At 44.1% G+C, this 25,261-nt stretch overlaps 1 protein-coding gene across 5 annotated transcripts in view; it reads right to left on the bottom strand.

The window, feature by feature from the left end:
* Window positions 1-2,406: 2,406 nt before the first annotated feature.
* The window catches only part of GALNS (galactosamine (N-acetyl)-6-sulfatase), a 68,234-nt gene continuing 45,379 nt past the window's right edge, over window positions 2,407-25,261 (bottom strand). For 2 of the 5 annotated variants that reach the window (XM_072636336.1, XM_072636340.1), the window contains 3 exons: window positions 24,558-24,679; window positions 13,777-13,894; window positions 2,407-4,804 (listed from right to left, as the gene is read on the bottom strand). In XM_072636336.1, the coding sequence (XP_072492437.1) occupies window positions 4,718-4,804; window positions 13,777-13,894; window positions 24,558-24,679 (327 nt within the window). In that variant the 3' untranslated portion in view covers window positions 2,407-4,717. Of the gene's footprint in view, window positions 4,805-7,039; window positions 7,312-11,294; window positions 11,402-13,776; window positions 13,895-21,141; window positions 22,077-24,557; window positions 24,680-25,261 lie in introns of those variants that run through there. The other 3 variants (XR_011972916.1, XR_011972915.1, XM_072636337.1) reach the window with 3 other exon arrangements.

Raw genomic sequence — 25,261 nt, forward strand, 5'->3', positions numbered from 1 at the left:
TTTGCTGGTTCTGCTGTTCCAGGACTTGTTTTAAGGTGTTATTTTATGGCTGTTTGGGGGTGATGATGGGAGACACATGGCAATTTACTGCTTACTCTGTCATCTTGGCTCCCAGAAGATGAAAACCTCCCTGTTCTATTGTTAACAAATTGTCCTTCACATCAGACCTGTTCTCTTACTTGATAACATAACTTTGTATGTATTTTGCATGCAACTTTTGAAGTTCATGCTACTTCTCAATAGTGGACCCTCTAAAAATAGCACCCTAACCTCTCTGCTGACCTCCAGTCTAGCATCTACAATTGGCTATGATATATCTGGAGTTGGATGTCCTGTAAACATGTCTTAAACTCAACATGTCCCAACTGTCCTCTCTTTACTGTAGAGGGCAACATCACCTCCCAGTCTTTCAGGCTCACAGCCCAGGATTCAAACTGGACTCCTCACTACTTCCCATTTCCTATATCCTGCCCTTTTCACATTGGCAACATCTCTTGAATGTGCCCCCCTTCTTTGCCACCCCTCTAGGGCAGATCCTAATCATTGCACACCTGGATTGTTGCAATAGCCTGCTGGGGGCCTGCTTGCCTCAAGTCTCCCCCCACTCCAGTTCATTCTCCATTCTGCCTCCAAAGTGATTTTCCTAAAGCACAGGTCTGACCATGATACCCCCTTACTCAATAAACTCAAGTGGACCTTTATCATCTCTAGGATCAAATACAAAATCCTGTGTCTAGTGTTCAAAGCCCTTCGTAAAAACCTAGCTTTCTCCCCAGTCCTAGTTTTCCAGTCTTCTTACACCTTATTCCTCTCCCTAAAACCCGACTACAGTCAGCAATTTGGTGCCACTGGCTTTCTTCTATGCCTCACACAACTCCATCTTCCAACTCCAACTTTTTACCTTTACCTTCCAGGCTTCTTTCAATCCTAGTTAAAGTCCCACTTGCCTTACGCAGGTCCTCTTGATACAAGCCCCTTATTTCTGTTGATGATCTCCAATTTATCCTCTTTGTCTTGTTTGTACATAGTCATTAACGGGTTGTCTCCCCACTAGACTGTAAGCTCCTCTAGAGAAGGGACATTTTCTTTGACCTTTTTTTGTAACCCCAGTGCCTGACACATAGTAGGTGCTTCGTGTTTACTGACTATTAAAGGTAAATTCCTTGAAGACAGGGACTATTTTGATCTTGTATCCTGGCATACAGGAGGCACTCAATAAACGCTTGTTGAATTGAACTGAGTTTGCATTTTATCCTAGAGGCAACAGAATCTCTTTTTGCTCCTCTGCTTTTTCATTGACCCACTGTTCCAGTTCTTGGGAGTCTGGATTTTATTTGGGAGACGATAATGAGTTATTCAGTTCAATTTGGGCATTTATTAAATGCCTGCAATGGTGCTAAGGATACAATATGCTCATTAGCCTTCTATTTGGGGATACAATCCAGGATGGGGATAACATGAGATATGTACAAGATAAACACAAGACAAAAGGTTAAGGTGCCAGAGGGACAGCCCACAGGAAATGTCCCCTGGTGACAACGGGAGATGAAGTTATTATTAACAATCTGATGTTGAGTTGGAAAGGCCTGTAGAAGTCATCATGAAACTTGGGGCCCAGGAGAGTAAGCTTGCAAAACCCCCAAATGGTACCAGAACCAATGTTTAACAAAATAAGTAAAATGCAACACAACACAAATCACATCAACTTGTGGTCTTCTAAGTCAGGATGGGACCCATTTCTACTTGAATTTGAAGGCAATGATCTTGTCCAATACCATTTTTTTCAGTTGAGGAAAATGAGGTGACTGCCCAAGGACAGCAGGGAATAATTGGCAGAACCAAGACTGGAACTGGGTCCTGGGACCCAGCTCTGGGCTTTGAGGTGGTAGAGTATTGTGGGGTGTGTACGTGTGTGTTCTCTCATTTGATATAACACCCCTGGGGAAGGCCTTGACTGTCTTCCCTGTGAAGGAGGAAGGAAAGGCCCAGGAGGCTAGAGAAAACAAAAGTCCCCCTTCTGGCTCTCCATCTGGCTTTCTGGTCACCCTGGTGCCTCTTTTGGTGCCCAGGGCATCCCTCTGCCAGGAGGCTTCCACTGGGGGAGGGGGTGGGCTGGTCCAACTTCATTCTTCTCCTGGTTTTGCTTGTGATGTCCAGGACTTGAACGCTGAAGCCCCCTACTGGGCGCCTAGCTTCCCTCCCACCCCTAATTTTGGTTCCCTTTTGTTTTGTTTTCTTCCATTAAATTGTGAGCTTGCTGAGGGCAGGACTGTCTTTCTTCATTCTTGTGTTTGTGTCTCTGCCTGGCACATAGTAGGTGCTTAATAAATGTAAACTGCCTTGTGGTTGACCTGTAACCTTAAAACCTGATGGAGGAAAACAGATTTAATTAAGCAGAAGTGGCTGTTTGCTTCGAATCATTTATTTTACATCTTGAATAGAAAATTATATATTTTTTTAACAAACACCATTTTTAATCCAATCCTTATTTTATATCCTTAATACCAAAGGAATCATACAAGTGATATCACGAAGGTAGAAACAACCAAGATTTGGCAAAGGACTGGCAATGTGGGATTAATGAGAGTGAGGAGAGGGCCATGTAGAAGTAGGGAACCTGGCTGAGTGGGAGGATGGTGGTACCCTCAATAACAAGAGGGAAATTCTGGAAAAGAGGCTGGTTTGAGGGGAAAGATGATGACTTCTGACATCCAATTTGAGGTGTCTAATAATAAATTGGAGATGTAGGAATGAAACTCATGAGATATAGGTTAGGGTTGGAAGTATGGATCTGGAAATCATTTGTATAGAGGTAACTGGCAGACAAACATAGTCAATGGGCATGATGTGGATGAAGATAACAGCAAAGGAGACTGAGGAGAGAATGTTGCAGTAGTAAGAGAACCAAGAGAGAGCAGTGTCACTGACAAACCTAGATGGTCCTCTCTACCTCCATGACAGTAAGGTCAAGGAGCCAGATGTACAAACACCCAAGAAAGCTCCAGGTCTCCAATGGACACCAAATAACGGAAGGGAGAAGGGTGTGGTTTAGACATTCCTAAAATCTGGTTTGTGACTCCCCATCCTGTTGCTCCAGAGCAAAGACAGAAGAGGACAAAGCCTGCTCCGAAAGACCCTGGATCTCAGGTATATCTCTTGTATCATGGAGGTAGAGGGCAATGGGAAGGTGGGGAGCACTGCCTTCAGTTCTGCCAAAGTCTCTGGGAGGAAGAGATGGAAAAGGTCTGGAACTCCTGCTTCTTATCCTTGAAGACCTATCTCCCCCCACCTCTATGGTAAGCCACACAGAGGAGGCTGCATCTGCCCTGAGAAGGTTCCTCCAAATCAGAGCCAGCCTTTTAGGGGCAGAGAAAATAGTACCTTTCTCTATCTTGGAGCACAGACAAGGCGCATGGCTCCCATCTTTCGTCCCTTGAGGTCACTCCAAGGAGAAGAAAAGGAAAGAACTGAAGCTCTCAGCCAAGGTCCCTCCTCACCTTCCCCACTGTCTAACTTGGCTCTGCCTTCTAGAACCTCGGGCTGACCCTCAGGGCTCCAGAGTGCTCTCTCTCTAATGCCAGACTCTGGGGATGGAGTAAGTGACTCTTCAGACCCTCTGAATTCTAACTAAAGACAGGGAAACTGATGGGGCTGAAATTCCAGATTCTCACCCAGGACAACACAGGAAACAGTAATGTAGCTATCTCCACTTTTCAGTAGTGGGTGTGTTTTGGGGAGTAGGGCACACAGGCAGGGCCCCCTCCCCCCCAATACTCCCTGTGGGCTGAGGACAATAGCCTCAGCATCCCCTCCTCTTTAAATCCTGCCCCCACCCCCACCTGCCTTCCTCTAGACTTCCTCCCTCACACACAATATTTATTCATCTGAACCATCTGTGGATCATGGCAATGAGAAGGTGGCCCAAGAGGAAATGAGGAAGCCCCGGAGCAGGATGTGCTGGGCTAGATCTCTGCAAGGCCCCAGGCTCCTTCCTCTAGCCTGCAGCTTCAGTAACTGAAAGCCAAGTTTGGCAGTTGCACTGTTAATACTGGGACTGAAATACAATGGAGAAAGATGAAGACAGGGTTTGGTGTACACATGTACGTACATGTACACACACACACACACACATTCAAGCTATCTGAACGTGGGCACCTGGCCCTAGAGAAGTTTGTCCGGAAGGTATTAGAACCACTGGGGACAGTAATACCTGTTCCTTCATAGCACCAATGTGAAGATAAATGACTGACACAGGTCAGAAAGCCTTCGGAGGTTTTAAGAGGAAAAGAGAATACAAAGACAGGGTATCTGTTTTTTCTCCTTATCTATTGCCCATCAGTGACCCTGTGGTTGATATGGGGAATGGTCCCTTGGCAGTTCAAAGGTGCCCCCCTGTTTTCAGACGTTGGTCTTTGGGAAACATGATTTTTAATAGGGAGAGAAGACAGTTCCGTGCTTCTCTCTCCTGGGTGGTCATTCCTCTGGGCCACAATCCTTCACTCACTAAAGAAATGGTATGGAGGAATTTAACACTGGGCAACAGCTTGCAAAGACAGGCATATGCTCTCGTCTCTCACCAGGGAGCTGACGAAAATCACTGCTGGAACCGAGGGATGTGACAACTTGTCTTTCCACATTTTGTGTTCTTGCCTTTATGATGAGCCCCACCAGGGCAGATGTGCTCCCCACACCTGCTGCGTTGGTTTCTGGAATCCAGCTAGTGGGGCCAAAGGCACTTCTCTGGTTTGGATTCTGGAGGGTTCAAGCACTTGCCCAACTTCTCACAACCAGGGGGAGCCCAGTTCTGACAAATGAAAATGGAAAGGAAGAAGATGAGATTAGTTCAGATCTACTCCCTGAGTCACTGGCAAGAAGGACTGGTGGCGCCTTTCTTCAAAGCCAGCAGAAGCTTGTGACTCAGGGCTGAGATTCCCCCATCTTTAGCTCTGATGGAGTGGGATCTGATCATCACATCCCAATAGAGTTGGTAGGGAAACAATTGGGGTCAAGTCAACAAATGAAAAGCAAGTCCTGGAGTGCATGCCATCGAGCTGGTATTGTGTTAGGTACTGGCAAGCACCCATCAAGACTGACAAGGCATGGCCAAGAAGACTTTTCTGCAAGCTATGTCCTTGGCTCTGCTGCCATCTTCTGTGAATTCCATGAAATTTCTATGAAAGCCTGGCTTTCCTCCAAAGCCTTTTTAAAATACTCAGTACGCATAATGATTTCAACAAGTCCCAACAAATGAACTAGCTAAGGTCCATAATGTATTGTAATAAGGTCTCTTATTGAGTTCAAGTACAGTTAAGATTTGTTAAAAATTTAGTTAATAAAATCTTGTAAAATTGGTACTGCTGTTCAAATGCTATTCTGAATTGAAAGTAACTAGTAAAGAAGATGAGAATAGTTAATGTGGTTTTAATTGAATTTTCATATATTCATTAACATCTATATTATCTCCTACCACTGTCCAAAGCAATTTCTTCCTCCCCTCAGGGTGCTTTGTCAATGGAAAAAAATGGACTGACTTTAATTTTGATGCCTTCTATAAAAGGATAGGTCCCTTTCATCTCCCACCTTTTGTCCTAGGAATTAATACTCTGTTTCTAGAAGCATAGGTCCTGGATGATGCTGAATTCTGGAAAGGCTCATCTCTGCTAAAATGGAGCCAAGTCCAGGTTCACTGCATCCCTTTGCTGGCTGGACATTCAATAAACATCTTTTAAACACATACTAATTCAATGTAAGAAGCATCTGTTAGGTTGCAGGTGGTGGGGGAGATCCAAAGGTAAATAGGACAAAGACCCTGTCCTGAAGAAACTTACAATCCAACAGAGGGCTAGGGAAACTGCAGCCTCAAAGCCACGTATGCCTTTCTAGGTCTTTGGGCCATATAGCCTTTTGAGTGAGTACAGGTTTTAAGGAACAGATCCTTTTAGCAGTCAGAGGGCCACACTTGAGGACCTAGAAAGCCCCAAGTAGCTTCCAGGCTGCAGGTTCCCCACCACCTGCCACAACTCAACTCTAGATTAAGTTCTATATCACAATATAGTAAATTTTTATGCTAAATAGAAACATGATGGGCTAAACAACTAGGATAAAACAACAGTCTTATGAAGTAGGTTGGTGGCAATGTGGATAGAGGTCTGGTCCTGGAAATAGGAAGACCCAAGTTCAAATCTGGCCTCAGATACCGTGTGGTGACCCTGGCACACTTCTCAGCCCCAACTTCCTTATTTGTAAAGTGGAGCCAACAATGGCACCTACCTCCTAGGACTGTTGTGAGGATCAAGTGAGAGAACATGTGTAAAGTGCTTGCAGTTATTATTATGGATATGTTCAAATGTAATAAAGACAGGCATAGAGATGAGACCTGTGATTTCCCTAGTATGATAAGCTCCAAGATGAGAAAACTCCCGTCTTCAAGGCAGGGCAGTACCTGTTCTGGAGTAGGCTACGAGAATGGCCGAGGGCACTGTGAGCTTAAGTACTTCCTCTGGGTTACAGAGGCAGCTTGGGTGAGAGGCCAGATTGGAACCCAAGTCGTTCTGGCTCTGGGACTGACTCTCTATCCACTGACACATAATGACTGCCAAAGACAATAAAAGTTTACTGACATTAACTTTTTCTTTTTTTTTTTTAAAGCCCTGGATCATACTTTTTTATTAGCAGTCAATATGCAGATAGACCAGCCCATTTTCAAACAGGATATTTTCAGCAGATGGGCAGAATGCATATGCACAATGAGGATTTTTCTCTCATTGTGTAGAACATAGCAGTAACCATCCTGACACCCTTTATAATCCAGATGTGCTTTACTCTGGGTTGGTGATGGAGAATCAGCAATATGCTGCAACCTACATGCAAGTCACTGGGCTACGAGAGAAGGTGAAGGAGAAAGACTAAGTTTTATGCCAAGTGAAGTTCCTCCCTTCCTTTCCCTTCTCCAGGGAAGGGGAATAAGGGTGGAAAGGGGCCCAGAGAGACTATATTATGATGAAAAAAAAGCAGGACACAGAAATACATTTAAACATACACATTATGTCTTGAAAAGGAAATCTTGTTTTCAACGTGGCAGTTCAATTCTGGAGATTCTTTCTTTTTAATTCAGTCCCAGAGCTGGTGGGTACCAACACTGCCATTTTCAAGACCTGACACAGGCAGGTCCTTGGAGGAACAGAAGATGGCAGTGGTGGGCCAGAAATCATTTCAGGCTCCTTAACAAGGGCCATCTTTTCACACCAATGATCTGGATGAGAGGAAGTAGAACCTGTCACTGAGTAGGCAATTGGGTGGGGCCGCGAACACCTTGAAAGACAAAAATAGCCTCCTCTGTGACAAATCGAAGAAATGGTCTGTCAGACACAGGATTAAACTCATAGGAAAAAACAGCAAGTCAGCATGGGAGTGGCAAACCAGTAAGCCATAGGCTTGTACCGAGGACTGGAGAGGCAGGCAAGTGGGCATTACCCTGGGGCGAACAATATGGCAAGCTTACCTGGCAAGGGAAGAGCCCTCCTCTCCTGACAAGCCAGTGCTGCCGCAGGAAGGATCTGGGTGTCAGATCTCACACGGCACACATCTCAGAGAGGAGGCAGAAATGCCAAATAAGCCGAGATCTTATGCTATGAAACCCACGGTCAGAATCCTCCAACGAACTTCTCCACTCTAAGCCAGAAAGAAAGTCACTGACCGACCGAAGGCCAAGGGTTAACTCTGCCACCTGAGCCTTTTTATTAAAGCAAGGAAGAAAAGCGTGGGGCTAACCCATGGCTCTCAGAGTGTTTTTGCAGCAAAACACAGAATCAAAGGAACCAGACACGGCAAAGACCTATTAAGTCAGCTTGTTACTCCCCTGGCTCCCGTCTAACCGAGGAAGGATTGTTTCCTACGGTCTGTTCTCCTGGGCTTTGTCCAGTTCGATTTTAAATGACTCAATCAGTGGGGCTTCCATGGCTACCTTGGAGGGGACTATTCCACTACCACAGAGACTTGCTGCTAGGAAAATTCTCCTAATATTCAGACTAAATTTTCCTTTGCACCATTTCTTCCCATTATTCCTCATTATTCACTCCTGGATTGCTCTAAACAATGATTTTACCCCTTTAGTACATGGACCCATCTGGACTTGTCAACAATACTGAGCCCAAAGCCTGGGCTCTCAAGAAAGCTTAGGAGACCTCAGAATCAGGCTCTCTCCACATAAAAGGCAACTTAAGAGTTACCAATTCTGCAATTTAGTTTGATCCTGGAATTTGATCTTAATTTATTTCTCCTAAACAGAATCCAAGTTTAAAGAACTGTGCTGCACTGGACAAAGTGTAAAACTAGTCCTTTGGATTAGCCCAGCTAGAAAAGACTCCTGTGATCCACAGGCCTGGCATCCTGGTTATCTGTGCATGGGTCCCATCTGCTCGGCTGCTAGGAAGCTCCTCCAGGGCAGGAGCAGAGTCTGGATCATCCCTGGATGCCCCAAAGCACAATGCTTTCCATCTAAGAAGTGCTCAATAAATATCTGTGGAAGGAATAAATGTTAGTCTATGGCTTAAAAAACAGATGAAGGATCTGGGGCTGTGATGCAGCTTTGTTGGCTGGTCAATTTATTAAATGCCTGCTGTGTACTAGGTGCTGTTCTAAGCCCTGGGAATGCAAAGAGAGGCCAAAACAGTGGCTGCTCTCCGTAGCTCACTTGCTACCCATTCCCAAGCCTCAGTCTCGAGCAGAAATGAGGGAGGGATTCTGGAGAAGGGAAGAAGAAGGGGAAAGGGAGATGCAGAAGAAAAAAGCCACTTGGCAAGGGGAGACGAAACAAAGGGAGACTGGGAGCCCGAGCTGAGAGAGGAGGAGTCAGTGAATCAGTCAGGGAAGACTGAGAGATGCCAAGTCTGAGGAAGTAGAATCAGGAGACCCTCCAATATTAGAATTGGAAAAGGCTCGAGAGATCATCTGGTTCAGCCACTGAACTCCCTGGGCCCTCCCTTTACACCCCTTCCCCCCAACTCCCCTCTTCATGCACTTGACAGAGGAGACAGTGGCCCAGGGTAATTAAGTATGTCTTGCCCAGGGTTATACAGCTCATTAGTAACAGGGCAATTAAAAAGCTGGGACAAGAAGGGAGAATCTTGAATTGACCGGCCAGACTGAGCCTTGCTCTTGGGTTCTGAATGCTGGTTGTCTATTCTCTGCCAGGTGGTCCAGGGAGCCCCTGCAGCCCCAGGCTGCTTAGGCTGTGTGGAAAACCTGCACAATATATCCAAATCTCCCATGGGCCTTAGCAACTTTAGACTTCATAGGGCTATCCTAGGAAAGTGGGAAGAATTGTCTACACAAGGACTTCTCGGTTTAAAAGTGGGATTGAGCTTAATTATTTTGGATTACTTTATGTTACTTTTATTCTGCGTCTTCTCCTGACTTCAACATCACTGGGTTTTAAAAAATAAAACAAAATAATAACCCACCTTTTGAATTATTTTGAGCACAGATTAAAATTTATATGAAAATTAACAGAAAAAAAGTAAAGAGACAGTGAAGCCACAGAAAAGAGACAAAGATAAGCACAAAACAATTTGAAAAATTCCTAACCATAACACTGTCAGTGTGAACAGGCTTTAGCCCAGTGGAGAGGAGGCAGGCAGCTAACTCAGAGCTTTGGGTAGTTAGCAGCCAACACTGAGACCAGAAACAATCCAGAAAGGAAGAGTCAAGTCCCAAGACTTTTGGGGCAGAATGGGGCATTTCCATTAGTGCTGTTGCCTTTTGATGGAGGTTTCAAAAGGTGAATACAGATCATGAATAGCTGGTTAAAAAGATGGTGCTGGTGACCAGAATTTGAATTTCTAGCCCAGGGTTTAAGATACAGTAATGATCAGTTCTTGGCCAGGATCAGACTTCAGTTTGTCTAATGAAGGTTGTGAAGAATACATTTGCCTGAAGTTTCAAAAATCTGATTAAAAGAAAAGTCTTCAAATTGAAAACAAAGGAATCTGAAAACTGCCCCCACAGATCCACCAAGCCAGGGCCATAGACACCAGTATGGTCTGATGTGGCGAGAAGAGAAGTAGTGAAAGGAGTTAGTGATTCATAGGAGTCAGGAAAAGTCCCATTGCAGGGGAGCTGGGTCTGATCTTGGATTCAGGAAGAGCTTGGTTAAGTCTTATCTCTGACCCACAGTAGCTGCGTGACCATGGCTTAGCACGGCTTCTTCTTTAATTAATTTAATCTTTCAGTGCCTGGGGCAGTTCTCTAAGAGCTGCTCCTAATGGTTATTTGAATCAGTAGAGGGGAACGCTGGGAGTTCCTTACACCGATGAACTCTCTATATAACCTGGTCAGAGGAATGGTAATGACACATATAGCTTCTAAAGTGCACACACAAATGTAGAGAGTGTGAGTCATAAGCCAAGATATTAAGCCAGAAGCTAAATTTGGCCTCCTAGGTATAACTGGGACTTGGTGGAATCACAGAGCCCTGTGGCAACTAGCCAGAGATGCTCCCTCCAAGATATAATAAATGCCATTGATGGAGCATCTCCACTAGAGCACCACAGGGCTCCATTCTCTTTAACAGTTTTACTAATGACTTGGATGAAGGCATGACTAGTTGACATTTAAATTTTGCTTTAAGGTTTACAAAGCACTTAAGTTAACCCACCACAGACCTGAGAGGCAGGTAGTATAAACATAATTCTCTCTAATTTATCATTTAGAAAACTGAAGGAACTTTAAGTAAGTTGCCATGATCCCAGAGCTACTAAGCATCAGAGCTGAGATACGAACCCTGGGATCTCTCCATGACATCAGAGAGTTGAGAGCTGGCAGTGACCTAGGAAATCATCTGGTCATTTTACAGATGTCTGAGGTCAGGGAACATGCCCACACAGGAAGCACCGACACCCCTTGTACCACACCCCTCTGTGCTCATCAGATCTGACGATGAATGAAGAGCTGGGAGAGATAACTAACCAATGTGGAGACAGAACTGGGCCCAATGAACAAAAATGAAATATGGATAAAATTCTCTCCTTGGGTTCAGGCACAGGGCCAAGGGACAGGGGCATGGCTAGACAACGATTTGTAGGGAAAACCATTTGAATGGACATCTGAGGTCAACATGCACCCACTGTGGAACATGGAAGCCTCTCAGGTTTCATTAAGAAAGGCACCATGAGTTCAAATCCAGCCTTTGATACTTACTAGCTGTATGACCCTGGGCAGGTCACCTAACCCTATTTGCCTCACTTTCCTAATCTGTAAAATGAGCTGGAGAGGGAAATGGAAAACAAATCCAATACCTTTGCCAAATGGGGTCACGAGGAGTCAAATGCAGCTGAAATGACTGACAACAACATGGCGCCCACAATACGGCAGGAGTGACAGTGCTGCTTTATTTGTTCAGCACCTGTGGAATGAGGAAAGGCTCAAGCTAGAGTAAGCATCCAACAGGCAGATGGTGATTCGAGGTGGGAGCTCTAGGAGAGACTAGGGCTGGATGTACAGATCCAGGCATCACAGGCATGCAGATAAGTGAACACATGGGAGCTGATGAGCTCAAGGAGTGAGATGGCCCAGAGGGAGAAGAGAGAGGGCCCAGAACTGATGGGAGTGACCTGGAGGAAGATCCAGAAAGGGACACTTGAGTGGTCAGGCAAATAGGAGAATCAAGAGAGAACAGCTGCTGTGGAAATCCAGACAGAAGAATGTGTCCTGAAGCTGGTGATCCACAGGATCCAAGGCTACAAAGAGATGCGGAAGAATGACGACTGAGAAAAGGTCATGAAATTTGGCAGTTAAGAGGTGGTTGACAACTTCAGAGAGAATTTCATCTGAATGAGGTCAGAAGCCCTGGGGCAGAAGATCTGGAATAGACTGAGAGAAAAGGAATTAGAAGAATTGAGCTGAGAGATTGGGAGGATCTTGGAGATAGAGGGTGACTGCAGATTAGAGGGAAATGACAGGGAGTAATCTGCCGAGGAACATGGGAAGGGATGGCCTTGGTAAGAAGGGTCACCTCTTCATAAGGATGCAAGATGGGGAGAAAAGAGAGTTCTCAGGGAACGACTTCAGTTTTTTTCCAAAGAAATCTCCTGGGGCAAACCACTTTTTCCTTTGTACATGGCATAAACCTTCACATCTAAGTACTTCCTAACCTAATCCTAGATTTTATGTATGTCAATGTGTTATTTTGTTCTGCTGGGTCCTAAAACCCTGGTCTCACTGTATTAACTCTTGCTCAAGAACCCATAATGGCCCCTGGTTGCCTACTGGATTCATTCTACACTTCAGCCTCACTTCCATAATCTGGCCCTGCCCCACAGGAATTCTGGCTTCTGGTCAGACAGATTTACTTCCCGGCTCCCTCCCTCTGCACTCCCCCCCCACAGGAGGACCCTCAATGCCGTTTCCCCGTCTGGGCTGGCTTCTCATGGCTGCCACGCCCTCACTCCCCTTCCTCTCTACTGTTCATCTCACCCTTTGGCCCCTTCTCTAAACTCAGTTCCCTTCTTTCCCATGAAATCTCCCTCACAGCCCACTGTTCTCTTCTCTATCACACAATTTAGTCCTGGGATCTATACTAACCTTTGTTTTGAATTTGGCTTGTCTCCTCCACCAACATTAAGCTCCCTGCCTGTGAGGACTGGTCTTGAATCTGTCCCCTCACTGTACCTAGCATTGGTGTGCTCAGTAAATTCTCCTTGACTTTATAAGTTGAGCTGTCTTGGACTGGGAGAGGAATCTTGTTGCTTGAGGTGTCTGTGTATGTGTGGGGGGGACTTATGGGAAGGTAAAATGACTATGAGTGGCCTTTCCAAGCTTAACTGAGAATCTGGGAAGCCTTGGTCCACTGGGGTCTCTGTTTTCTGCTTTCGCCTTTATATGTCTTCTAAAACTTTTCTCTGGGGTCAAAAGAGAGGGAAAGGAGTGAATTTGTCCCGAGAAACAAAGCTGTGTAGCACTCCTTACCCTCTTCACAGCCCCTTCCCAGGCCTCAGTGAACGTTTCAAACTGAAGCCAAGGAGGGAGGAATGACTGGGAGGGGCAGCAGCCGGGGGATCATGCTATTGATCGCTAGAGCTTGCCCTGAAAGAGAAAGACAAATGTGTTCTGCCAAGCGGAGTTTCTCAATATGGGTCAATATTACCAGCTGGCAAACCTGCCTGGTTACTTAATAGAGTGATTTACATGTTGTGGACTGAAAGTGATCTCTGTGCTGGATTCTCTGTAGCAGAAAATCTGTTGTAATCAAATCAACAAAGAACTCTGCATGAAATGGGAAATACCTTTGGAATGGTGAGCTTTGGATTGGGATGTAAGGTTAGAGGTCACATAACCTGCACTCAGGCCAGAGGTGGTCGGGTGACTTTTTATCCAACTCCAGTTGTCACAAGATAGAGAAGACCAGTTTTTCAGAAGGCTGGAAGTAGAAGGGCCACCTTCAATGGGTATACTGAACAAGTGAGTAGTGATGTAAGTTCAATTAGCCCGAGTAGGCTGGAGCTCCTGTACCATGTACAGGGGATTAGGGAATGGAGGTACAATGCCAGTGATTACATGACATCTGCATGTAGGCAGTTACCCCATTATTACTAACTATGGTTGGCAGATTTGCCAGTATTCATTCCCGGCCTTCTTATGCTACAGCACCTGGCAGATAGCACTCTAAGTCTGCCTTCAGTCAAGCCTTTGTTACTTTGGCCTTCTCAGTGGAAGCTTAAGGCCTTTTTGCCATTTCACCAAAGCCTGGAGATGGAACATGCTTGTTCACAAGCCACTCACCATGACAGCTGGGTTGCACACGTTAAGCTGGGGCTCTGCGGGTACCATGGTCTTCTTGTGTTCCTCAACGACTGGGAATATTCTTTGAAGAGTATCTCGGTACTCGACGCTGGAAACACTGGACACAAAAAGAACTGATGATTAAAGGATATTCCCACTTTATAAGACATCTTTTGGCTGAATCATATCGTGGAACACTCAAAGGCTTTTTGTTATGCTTTTCAAATAAAATGCACATTTGTTTACTATAAAATATTTACATATATTTGAAAAATAGGAATACATATAGGTATGATACATTTATTTAGCCTATAGGAGGTTTATTTGCTTATGTAGCATACTGCTTAGTTCATAATTTTTAACTAGGAAAGAACTGAATAGCAATTGGAAAGATTATAACTTTTATATGGGGTATTATTTTTTTAAATATTTTTATTTATTTCACCAAATATTTCTCAATGATACATAAAAAAATTTGAGTTGCAAATTCTTCTTCTTCTTCCTCTCACCTCTTTCCTCTTTTTGAAAAGGCAAGCAATTTGATATCGATTATGCATGTGAAGTCATGCAAAACATATTTCCATATTAGCCATGTTGCAAAAGAAAACAGAGACAAAAAAAAGAGAAAAATAAAGCAAAAAATGTTTGCTGCAATCTGCATTCAGATTTCATCAGTTCTCTTTCTAGAGGTGGACAGCATTTTATATCATGAGTCTTTTGAAATTGTCTTAGATCACTGTATTACTGAGAATAACTAAGCCATTGACAGTTGGTCATCTTTACAATATTGCTAGTACTGCGGACAATGTTCTCCTGGTTCTGTTCACTTCATATTGCATCAGTTCATATAAGTCTTTCCAGGTATTTCTGAAACCATCCTGCTCACTATTTCTTATAGCACAACAGTATTCCATCATAAACATATACTACAACTTGTTTAGTTTTGATGGCATTTCCTTGATTTCTACTTCTTTGCCACCACAAAAAGAGATGCTCTAAACATTTTTGTACATGGAGGTCCTTTTCCCTCTTGGAAAAGGAATTCCTAGTAAATTACAATGGGCAGTAATGAAATGTTACTTGCTTGAGGAATTCCTAGTAAATTACAATGGGTAGTAATGAAATGTTGAGGTTATGCTAGAATATTAGAACGTTATACAAATGGCACTGGACAGTGATGTCTCTCTAGTAAAAAGAATTTCCTCTCCAGTGCTAAAAATACCATCTCAGAAGAAATAAGCTAACACGTCTTTACTATGCTACCATGAAATTATGGCAGTCGTGGTGAGATTTCAGTTGTCTCAATCACATTTTCTTTATGGGGAAGTCCAGCTGGCCTTTCTGAAGGAGAGTTCTGTTTCAGATAATCATCTATCACCCCAACAATAAATTCTGGGCAGGGTAACTTGTGAGATGTATTATATATATCCTTGCTAGATTCTCAAGGAGGCAAAAGTATATCCTGCTTCTTCTTAAAACCTCAGAGACCCCCAAGAAATGCACTATTTTGGAATATGTATCTTTTTTTTAAATTAACATTATTTTGTTTTTCTATCACCTTCACTATGAATATATCTCTTCCCCTATCCAGCAATCCATTCATTATAATAAGAGTAAGAATAAAAAATTAAAAAAGCAATCCTGCAAAGCTGACCATCATGGTTAACACCATCTGACAGTGTAAAGGCACAGTATCCCACCCCCACAAAGAACAGGAGAAGTGTATTTTCCCAACTCGTCTTCAGGGCCAGACACAATCATCCTAATTATGCACTGTTGAGCTCAATCCTACTTTTTCCTTCTTTTTTCACAGTTGGAAGTCACCGTGCATACTGTTTTAACCTATTCACTCTATCTCATTTCATGTCTTCCCATTTATTCGCTGAATTCCTCAATTTGTTTCTTATGGTAAGTAATATTCCAATGCAGTCATGCACCACAATTTGCTTCACTGTTCACCAACCCCTGGGCATCAATCAATCAACAAGTATTTGGAAGCACAAACCAAGAGCCGGGCACTGTGTTAGTTGCTGGGGATACAAACATACTCTCAAGATATACAAAGAGAAAAGACAACAACTCTTCTATGCCTGTGCTTTATAGGGTTGATAGTACAGGCTGATAGTATAACAAATGAGTGTTATATTTTGTCAAACACTTGTTTTTTGGAATATGAATTTTCAACAAAGCCTTCCTAGGGGATGGGTGAGTATTTTGATCAGGGGAACAGCCTGATCAGAGGGCTGTTTTATGGAGACCGGTCTAGGGGCAAAGATATAAATTAGAAAGCTATCGGTGATCATCCACACTTCACTAAAGTCATCCAAAAAGATGCTACGAAGAACGAAGGGGATTTTGAGACTGATTGAAAATAGATGGGGTGAGGGATAATAAAAGTTTAATTTAAAATGTATGTAGTACTTTACGATTTTTTAAAAAATGCTTTACATACTGTCTTACTTGATTCAGACAAGAACCCTGTTCTTATCCGTATCCCCATAACATAGCTTCTGTTTTCCTAATAAGGGAATTGAGATTCAAAGATGATCAACATCTTACCCAAGGCTACCTAGCTATTAATGCATTTTTAGTGCTCAAACCTGGGTCTCTTGACTCCAAATCCAAATTTCTTTTCATTATATATTGTGGTCAGGGAGTGAAAGATGATTCCGAGGATTAGAAGCATGAGTGCTTAGGAGGGTAACCGCACACGTGGCAAAGTGAGGAAAATGATGAGCTCAGTTATCCAAAGGGAAATGTCCAATGTCTGGAGTTCAGGACCAGAGATATGGATTTGGAAGCTATGGAAGTGATCCCAGAAGAAAAGAAAGTATAGAAAAACAAAGCATCCATCCTATGCTCACGGGGAGTGGGGAGAAGGATGAAGAGAAGGTAGTAGAGGAGGTGCAAAGGCCTATAAAACTCTCCTCTGGGACAGATCTTGAGGATAATGTGTTATTTTCTATGTGCTTGGCAGCTCAGACTCTAGAAGGGTCTGGTAAGAAAGGCCAAGGGTAGAGTCTATCACTGAACTCTTTCCTCCATCTTCTGGAGAATAGCAGCATCTCACTAGAAAGGCACAGATTAGGTAGGCCTCAAGGGTTCTACTTTGGTCTAGGTCAGCTCGAAGACTATCACAGGGTCCCAGAGACCCATCTGCCTAACTTTTGAAGATCAAACAGCTTCACTTCCCCATGGGCTGTAACGGTCTCACTTGGTCTACGAGCCCCAGGCAAACAGATGACCTTAACAAGCAGGTCCAGAAACTTCCTAGTTTTCTAGGCTTCCTTTGGGTCTCACTAGGTCTTGTAGGTCTCGTCTAGCTCCTCATCATGATGACCCAATGGGAAATGGGCTGGTTTTCTTGAAACAAAGAGACTCACGCCATCCTCTAGCACCCACCCAACATGGCTTGGCTGGAGAGGAGGCATTAGCCCCTAAATGGATTTAGTCTGAAGGCTCAAGGGAACATTTAAGTTTCCATTCATTTTCACTAAGAATAAGGGAGATTTCCAACCTTGTGAACCCCCTCCATTAGGCTAGATCTGTATTTAAGTGACTTATACCAATTTTGTCATGGTAATACTCCAACCACTTTTCAGAATATGGATTAATGACCTTACTTTGTCTATTATGCTAAATCATTGTGGGGGAGAATCCAAGAAATGGGTTGTTTCTGGGTCTACTGATTCCTCTATTGACTTCTAGTGAGCAATGGCTCTAATCCTTTGGTTCAAGTCCTCCTTGGTAAAAAAACTAAATGAAATTACACCCAGTCTGGAGTCCAACAATGGGCAAGCAGCTTCCAGTAAGTTCTATAAATATCCCATCCATTAGGCAGTATGCCCAGAGAAGAAGAGTGGAGAGAAAGGCACAGGGTAACTGACAGAGAAAGGGGAGGGAATTTTTGGACCACAACACACTTAGGTCAGCTCCCACTCCAATCTTCTGCTGTCACATATTACTTGCACCACAAAATAAATAGGTAGGGGGCTACTAATTCTCTCTGATAGGAGAGATGTCAGATATTTGCCACCATGAGCCACAGGTATGAGGAGATATTAAATTAATTCATCGAGCATATCTGGGATTGTTCTCTTTTTCCTTAAAAACTTTTTTTAATAGGACTTAATTAAACCTTTTTTAAATTTAAGAAACACAAGAGTAATCTAAGAATTCTCAAAAATGTTAAGTTTTGTGGTAAATTCAGACAGTTCTTTGAACACTCCATGACACATGGCCAACTGATCTGAACACATATGACTGTAATTCATGTTCAACTCCATGTGGATTTAATGACAAGATCATGAAGCTTCAGAATTGGAAGAGAATTCAGAGATTATTTAACTGTGCCCCTCATTCTACAGATGAGGAGGATATAGTGGCAGAGTGACTTGTCCAAGGTCAAAGAGGAAGTGAAGGCAAAGCAAGGTTTGAATGTCCTGTCACCAGCACATCTCATCCCAGCTAAACTGCCTGCTTTACACTTTTACCTGGTTAGCCAAAGGCTCTTCAAATTGGACATTTCCAAAGCTAAACCCATTATCCCCTGATCTCTGCCACCTTTCCCTCCCAACTCGTCTTTGGGAATTTCTAGAGGGTGCATGGTGTTGCAGACCCTGGTGGCCTTGGGGTCAGGAAGACCAGGATTTAAGCTCTGCCACAGACACGTGTTGGCTGTGTGATTCCCAGTGAGCCATCTTCCTTAGAGTCCTTCTACCTGGTAAGAATTCCCCTCCAATGGTCAAATGGCCATATCCTCATCTTTACAAACAAATTTCAAAGTGCATGTCTGCTGAGTTTCTGATTCCTGTCTAAGAGATGCCTTTAGCTCTCATCTCCTGGACAGAACATAAGCTCTGCCCTGAGCTCAGGGTAGTAGCTCCTTTCACTTCCCCAGATTTTCTGTGATGACCCATCATTTGTGTATCTCCTCACCCAGAGCAGTGAGATTCCAGAATCCCCTTGGATTATATACAGTTACATAAATTTACTTCATATAAAAGTATGGTACTTACAAAGAGTAAGAGGAAGAGACAATTTCCATATAGGGAAGATAAAGGCTGCTTCCGTATACACTACCACTCACTGAGTCAGGTACCAAACCATATCCATTTTTCCTTTGAAATGGCACTCGTGTCCCATTTTCCCCTCTCTATCAGCCCCACCACTGTCACCTCACCTCTGGAATTATTGCAACATTCTCTTAGTGAGGGTCCCTGATTCTTCCTACTCCACCATCCGTCCTGCATGTCTTTACCGGATGAATCTACCTTAAGTATCCCTTTCAAATCACTCTCTTAAATACTATTGTGCTATAAGAAATGATAAAAAAAAACCTAGAAAGACTTGATGAACTGATGCAAAGTGAAGTGAGCAGAACCAGGAGAACATTGTACACAGTAACAGCCACATTGTGCAGTGATCAGCTATAATAGACTTAGCTCTTCTCAGCAATACAGTGATCCAAGACAACTCTGAAGGACTTCTGATGGAAAATGTTAGCTATCCCCAGAGAAAGTCTGAATGCAGACTGAAGCATACTTTTTTTTAACTTTCTTTATTTTTCTTGGGTCTATTTTGGTCTATGTTTTCTTTTACAACATGACTAATATGGAAATAGGTCTTGTGTGACTACACATGTATAACCTATATTAAATTGCTTGCCTTCTCGATGAGGGGGGTGAGGAGGGAGGGAAAGAATTTGGAACTCAATTTTACAAAAGAAGGCTGAAAATCTTCTTTACACATAACTGGGGGGAAATTAAACACCAAATAAAAACATTCAAATCGCCCCCTGACTCAAAGGCAGGAGTTGTGAGCTTTTGGTTGGTTGGACTCTAAGCTTCTCAAGGGCAGGGATGGTTTCATTGTGGTCTAGCCATAGCACCTAGCACATTACCTGGAACGTAACAGGCACTTAATAATACTTATTAATTTACTGAAAGGCTATCCTGCGGCTTCCAACTACCCCCAGCACACCAAGCCTTCCCTCACTACTTCACAGCATGTTGATTTTCCTTCACATATACATGTAGCATCTCCTTTTCTAAGTTAGCCTTTGGCTGACGTGGTGATAGGATGCCGCCTTCATTGTTATACTCTTCTCCAGCTCACAGAAGGCTTTCACAGTTAGTTTTTGATGTGCCTGGTTTCCTATTACTCCTTCATTAGGCCTCTCTCCCCTCACTGGCCCTTATGGCGGTTTCCTCAGTGAACTACCATTGCTCTTTCAGAGAATCTGGGACAGTGAGAGTTGGAAGAAGCCTGCCTGTTGCTGAGTTTCTACCCTGACCTGAGCAGGATCAATAGCACATCCCACACCCAATGGGAGGTTGGGCCTCTGCCTGAAGACCCTCAATGATGGGGGGCACAGGTTCCTAAGATAGTACAAATGCTTTCAACAGATGTTTACCAAGTACCTATTTTTAGCTAGGTGCTGTCTGCAAAGAGCTCGGTATTGAGATTCCTTTAGCTTCTGGCATTCACTGGATCGTTCATAGAGTTTACTACTGTCTCCAGCTACCTACAGAAACTGGCCTGACCTCTCCTGCTGCCATTTCTGATGGACAAACCGTAGCAATACTTCTGTCTCCTTGCACTCACAGACACGGGAATGATAAGGATGCTTTCCCATTCTGCTGACTCTCACAAGATCAGATTAGATTTTAATCACTTAGCTGAAATGGTCCATGAAAGACTGGCTGGTCACCAGTTATCTTTATAGCAGTTTCATGACTTGTAAACACTTGTCTACAGTACACTATATGTTCTAAGCAAACACAAGAACATCATACAGCACATTTAGACACTCAAGCATAACTCACTTTGACCCATGATTCAACAGATAATTCAACTCAATAGCCACATTATGCTAGCCAACATGTTCTGACTGCTTAATAAACTACAATGAGAACAGGGCTGGCAGCTGAAGAAGCTGGTTGGGTTTTACTCAGGCTACAGGGTGAGAAGTCTTCGCTAGGGCATTGGCCAAAGGAATAGATACATCTGCTAACCAAAGGGAACCATCTGACACACTGGTTTCTGTGCAAGGTCTCCATCAACTAGTCTAGGTACTGTAAGGTAACTGTACTCCACTTCATACCTGTGCTTGTGTTCAGACAGGCTCACCCCAAAGAGCACACGATATGACAAGAGATGAAATGACGTGATATGACATGATATCATATTTACCCATGATAAGGTAACCTCCCATTTCACTTCATGTGCTCTTGTTCAGACACGCTTACCCATATAACATAATGCAACATAATATGATAAAATGTAATGTATAATATAATGTAAAAATATAATATTTATGGATAATAGAACACATGCAATATAGAGAAAATGGAGAAAGGCTAATTAGGCACAAATTACTTTTATTTGACTTCATTGGGAAATGCAAGACTTTGAAGGTTTAGCAGATAAAGTCTCTTTGCAACTCATCTTAAAACTGCCAGTAAGCCTCAGGGTTCTTGGCCTTTCAAAGGGTCATCCTTCTCTGCAGAATTGGGTTTAAAAATCATGATACATTTTCAGATCCTGAAGGTGTCTGAACCTCAATGACTAAAGATTTTCAACTACAGCTCCCCCAGGGAAAGTTGGAATTTTATATTCTGTCACAACAGCCGGCTGAAGGAGAGTCAGAATAGCAATGAAAAAGAGAGAATCAGAGAAAAAAGGGTGAACAGGTGTTGCTGAGAGGAGTTATCGGGAAAAAAATCCCCCTGTGTACGCAAAATTATTCCATGCACTGAACAGCGGAACTGAGTGGACCAAGTCCAGGGTCATTACATTAATTGACACTTTTAACCTCTAGGTAGTCCCTGGAGAGCCAATCAGGCCTGCGCTGGAAGCCCTCAGTCCCAGTCCCAGGTGTGGCCCAGGCTTCGTTCATTTAATGTAATTGGGCCTTGGCAATCTGCTCTGCTCTCCTCCTCCTCCAAACAACTCAATGTGGAGCCCGCTGCGTTATTAACACCGCCTTCCAAGCCCTACAGTGACATTCCTGTTGGGGGAGGTTAACGAGGAGGGGAAGGCGGGGTGGAGGGAAACTCGGCCTTTATAACATATTGCTTTTCCCTGCTCCCACAGTCTCATTTTAATCTTCCGAATCTCATCACCATGTGGTCCTTAGCTCTGAGGTCTCCAGCGCAGGCTTGTTACTAATTGTGAGTCCTTCAAAGGGAAATTAAGATGCTTCATTGCTTCCCATTTTTCTTTACACTTCCTTCTAATGGTAATGGTCACTGAGTGCCACGGCAAAATGAAACAGGGTCTGTTTGATGGAGACAAAGCTACGAAAGCCAAAAGGGAAGATGCTAAGAGAGATCTCTAAGAAAGAGGCATTCCCAAGTTGTCTCAAGACGGAATAAGCGCTCTGCATCCAAAGACACCCAGGAGCTCACCAAATAGAGGGCAAAGGGGCTCTCTACAGTGGGGCCCGTGGAGCCAGGGCCCAAACCTGGGACTGGGACTGAGCCAGGGCCCCAAACCTGGGACTGGGACTGAGCCAGGGCCCAAACCTGGGACTGGGACTGAGCCAGGGCCCCAAACCTGCTCCCCAACATGGCTGGAGAGGACAGTGGATGACTTACAGGGCCCTGTCTGACAGGGAGATGACCAAAACCCTGGTGGACTGATGGTGGCTGTGAAATCCCTTTCCATCCTCACCAAGAGGTCATTACTGTCCTGACTGGAGGAGCAGGGACAGAGTCATCCTCCTCCTCTTCTTTCTCCATCCCTCCCAGTTTGTCCTGCCAGCAATACTAAGCCAGAAGGAAAGATGAAGTTTGTTCCTGACGACCATGGGTACTCTGAACCATGTGTATGAAGCCTCTGGCTGAAAAGGGAAGCTTTTTGGGGGCAGCTCTCTCCCTCAAAGCTCAGCAGTTACATGATTGACCAAACTGGCAGGTCTCAGAATAACACAGGAGAAAAGAGTCTGAGTCAAATTTTAGTTCCAGACACTTACAGAGGACTTGGCCCAAAGTAAAAGGTGATAGGGTTTCTCTGGAAAGTGGGGAAATGCTCAGGATATCAGAACAAGCTTGGATGCTCCTGCCTATCTTCAAGAATCAGGACCCAAGGAATATTCGAACGGTGTTCACGGGGACTGGACAAGTCCACTCACACTAAGTTATCTGCAGTCATAAAGGCAGAGGCAAATCCACTCTTTGTTACTCTCCCATGGCAGGTCTAGCTGGGTGAGGCCTGGTGTCCACTATGCGCCAGAAGGTAACTAGACTGATGTGCACTGGGAAGACTCTTAGGACCAGAGGGCTCCTCCAGGGTCAGCTCCCTGCTGCTAAGAAGGGACCCTGGGGGCCAATCCTTGTAGACCTCACCCAGGCAGGAGTGACGGCACAGCTTCCTGTGGTACCTCTCCTGAGTACTGCTGAGAGCTACTTCTGGAGTTTCCAGGTGGTGCTCTTAATGCATAGGAACTGTTTATCTGTGGTGCCTTTCTCCTGATGTTTTTACTGAGTCACATTCAGCCCACCACCCTTCAGAGGATCTTTCCTTTGTCTAGATCACTGGAGATTTCTCTGCTTCACTTTCCCTGTACTGCACAGGGGTGATGTATTTGGACCTTACAGATCCAATTAATAGTCTATGTTAGGCCTCACTATCTGCCAAAGATAACGGACTTGAGTTATGCTGCACAATGCACTATCATCCTTGGTATCAGACAAATTCATACTTCTGGAAATTCGGAGCTCTGGGAAGGGAATTTAAAAAAGTAGAACTCTCTTCTCAGTCAAGAGCACCATGCTGGGCTGGCTTCCCCAGGCCTACTCCGAGGCATTTACATGTAGACTGACCCTGAGACCAACCTAACTGTATGAGCATGAAACAGCAGGCTTTTGTTTCTTCAACCAAAGTCTCTGGTCATGGTTTTTAGCTAGGGTTTCCAGCTGATACTTAAAGTCCAGTCAGGACTTGAACCCAGATTTCTTGATGCCAAGCCCTGGGCTCCTTTACTAAACTTTGCTTCCATGGGGGAGAGATAGAGAAGAGAGCACCTTGAATTCACTGCTCCGGGCCTTGATTCAACAACTCACTCCTCTGGCTTCTGGCACCTCCAAGGAGGGCTGGGCCCAACAACCCCCTCAAACAGAGGCAGGTCACTTTGCCCTCAGTATCCTCATCTGTAAAATGGGGGTTACAATACATGTACCACCTACCTCACAGGGCTGTGGGGAGAAAAGCCCTGGGTAAGCCTCTAAAACACTGTTCATGTGAGCAATGATTAAAAACCACACTAAAGCCACAAAGAGAGAAGACCTTATCTATTAGATCTAAAAGGATCCTGAAGACCAAAAGAGGAGGTTTCTTCCTGCCCCACTGGGAGAGAGTAATCACAGAGATGATGTTCCTTACTTCAGAGTCCTGAATCTAGCTCCTTAAAACTCCACAGTAACAATGTTACACATTTATAGAGTGCTTCAATATTCACAAAACACTTTATGAACATTATCTGATGTGATCTTTGAGACAACTATGTGAATACTGGGAATGAGAATATCATTCCATTTTACAACTGAGGAAACTGAGGATGGGAGGCTAAGTGACTTAGTAGAGTCAGATGCCTGAGGCAGGACTGAAACTCAGGACTTCCAAAAGTCTAGATCACACTTCCCCACGCTTACAGTCCTGATTAATTTCACTCAGTCAGATCTTTTTAGCATTGTCTAGAGGAAGCAGAAATGGGTTGATAACAAGAAGATAGGTCAAAGGGTACACAATTATGGTAAATTTTTTAAAAATGTGCTTACCTGATGGGGTATTTCTCTCCTGGGTCTCTTCCCAGGTGGAAAAGCAGGGGCAATTGTGAATGTTCCTCTTGGCTGTGGGTGGTTACGCCAGAGACATTCTGCCCAGGGCAGAAATCAATGCCCTGCAAGGGAGACAACAGGTTGAAAGGGGTTTTGATCCAAAGGAGGAGGCTTCCTTTGCTGTGTGTCAGATTAGCCAGGAAAAGACAAAAAAGGTGCAGCCAAATCGTACAACTCTTGAATTTTCTCCACCTTGGTTAAAAAAAGACAAAAGAAGAGCTCTCTGACCCAGCGCTGAGACCTTTCCTACCCATGCTTCATAAGGCAGAGAGGGCAGGGCAGAGGGGATTGTTGTATTGGAACTGGACATCATTTGCTTCAGAAAATAAGATCGTCCTCGTGTGAGCAGAACTGGTACAGCCTGAGATAAATGACAACTTCAGTTGTCATTTGGAAATGTTTTGTTCTGTTACTTGGCCAGAGAGTAGGTAATGAGAGAGAGAGAGAGAGAGAGAGAGAGAGAGAGAGAGAGAGAGAGAGAGAGAGAGAGAGAGAGACAGAGAGACAGACAGACAGACAGACAGACACGGAGAGACGGAGAGACGGAGAGACAGAGAGAGAGAGAGAGAGAGACAGAGACAGAGACAGAGAGAGAGAGACAGAGACAGAGATAGAGAGACAGAGAAAGTATTAGCTTTGGATTT

The sequence above is a fragment of the Notamacropus eugenii genome, chromosome 1 (assembly GCF_028372415.1).
Source record: "Notamacropus eugenii isolate mMacEug1 chromosome 1, mMacEug1.pri_v2, whole genome shotgun sequence".
Lineage (NCBI taxonomy): Eukaryota > Metazoa > Chordata > Mammalia > Diprotodontia > Macropodidae > Notamacropus > Notamacropus eugenii.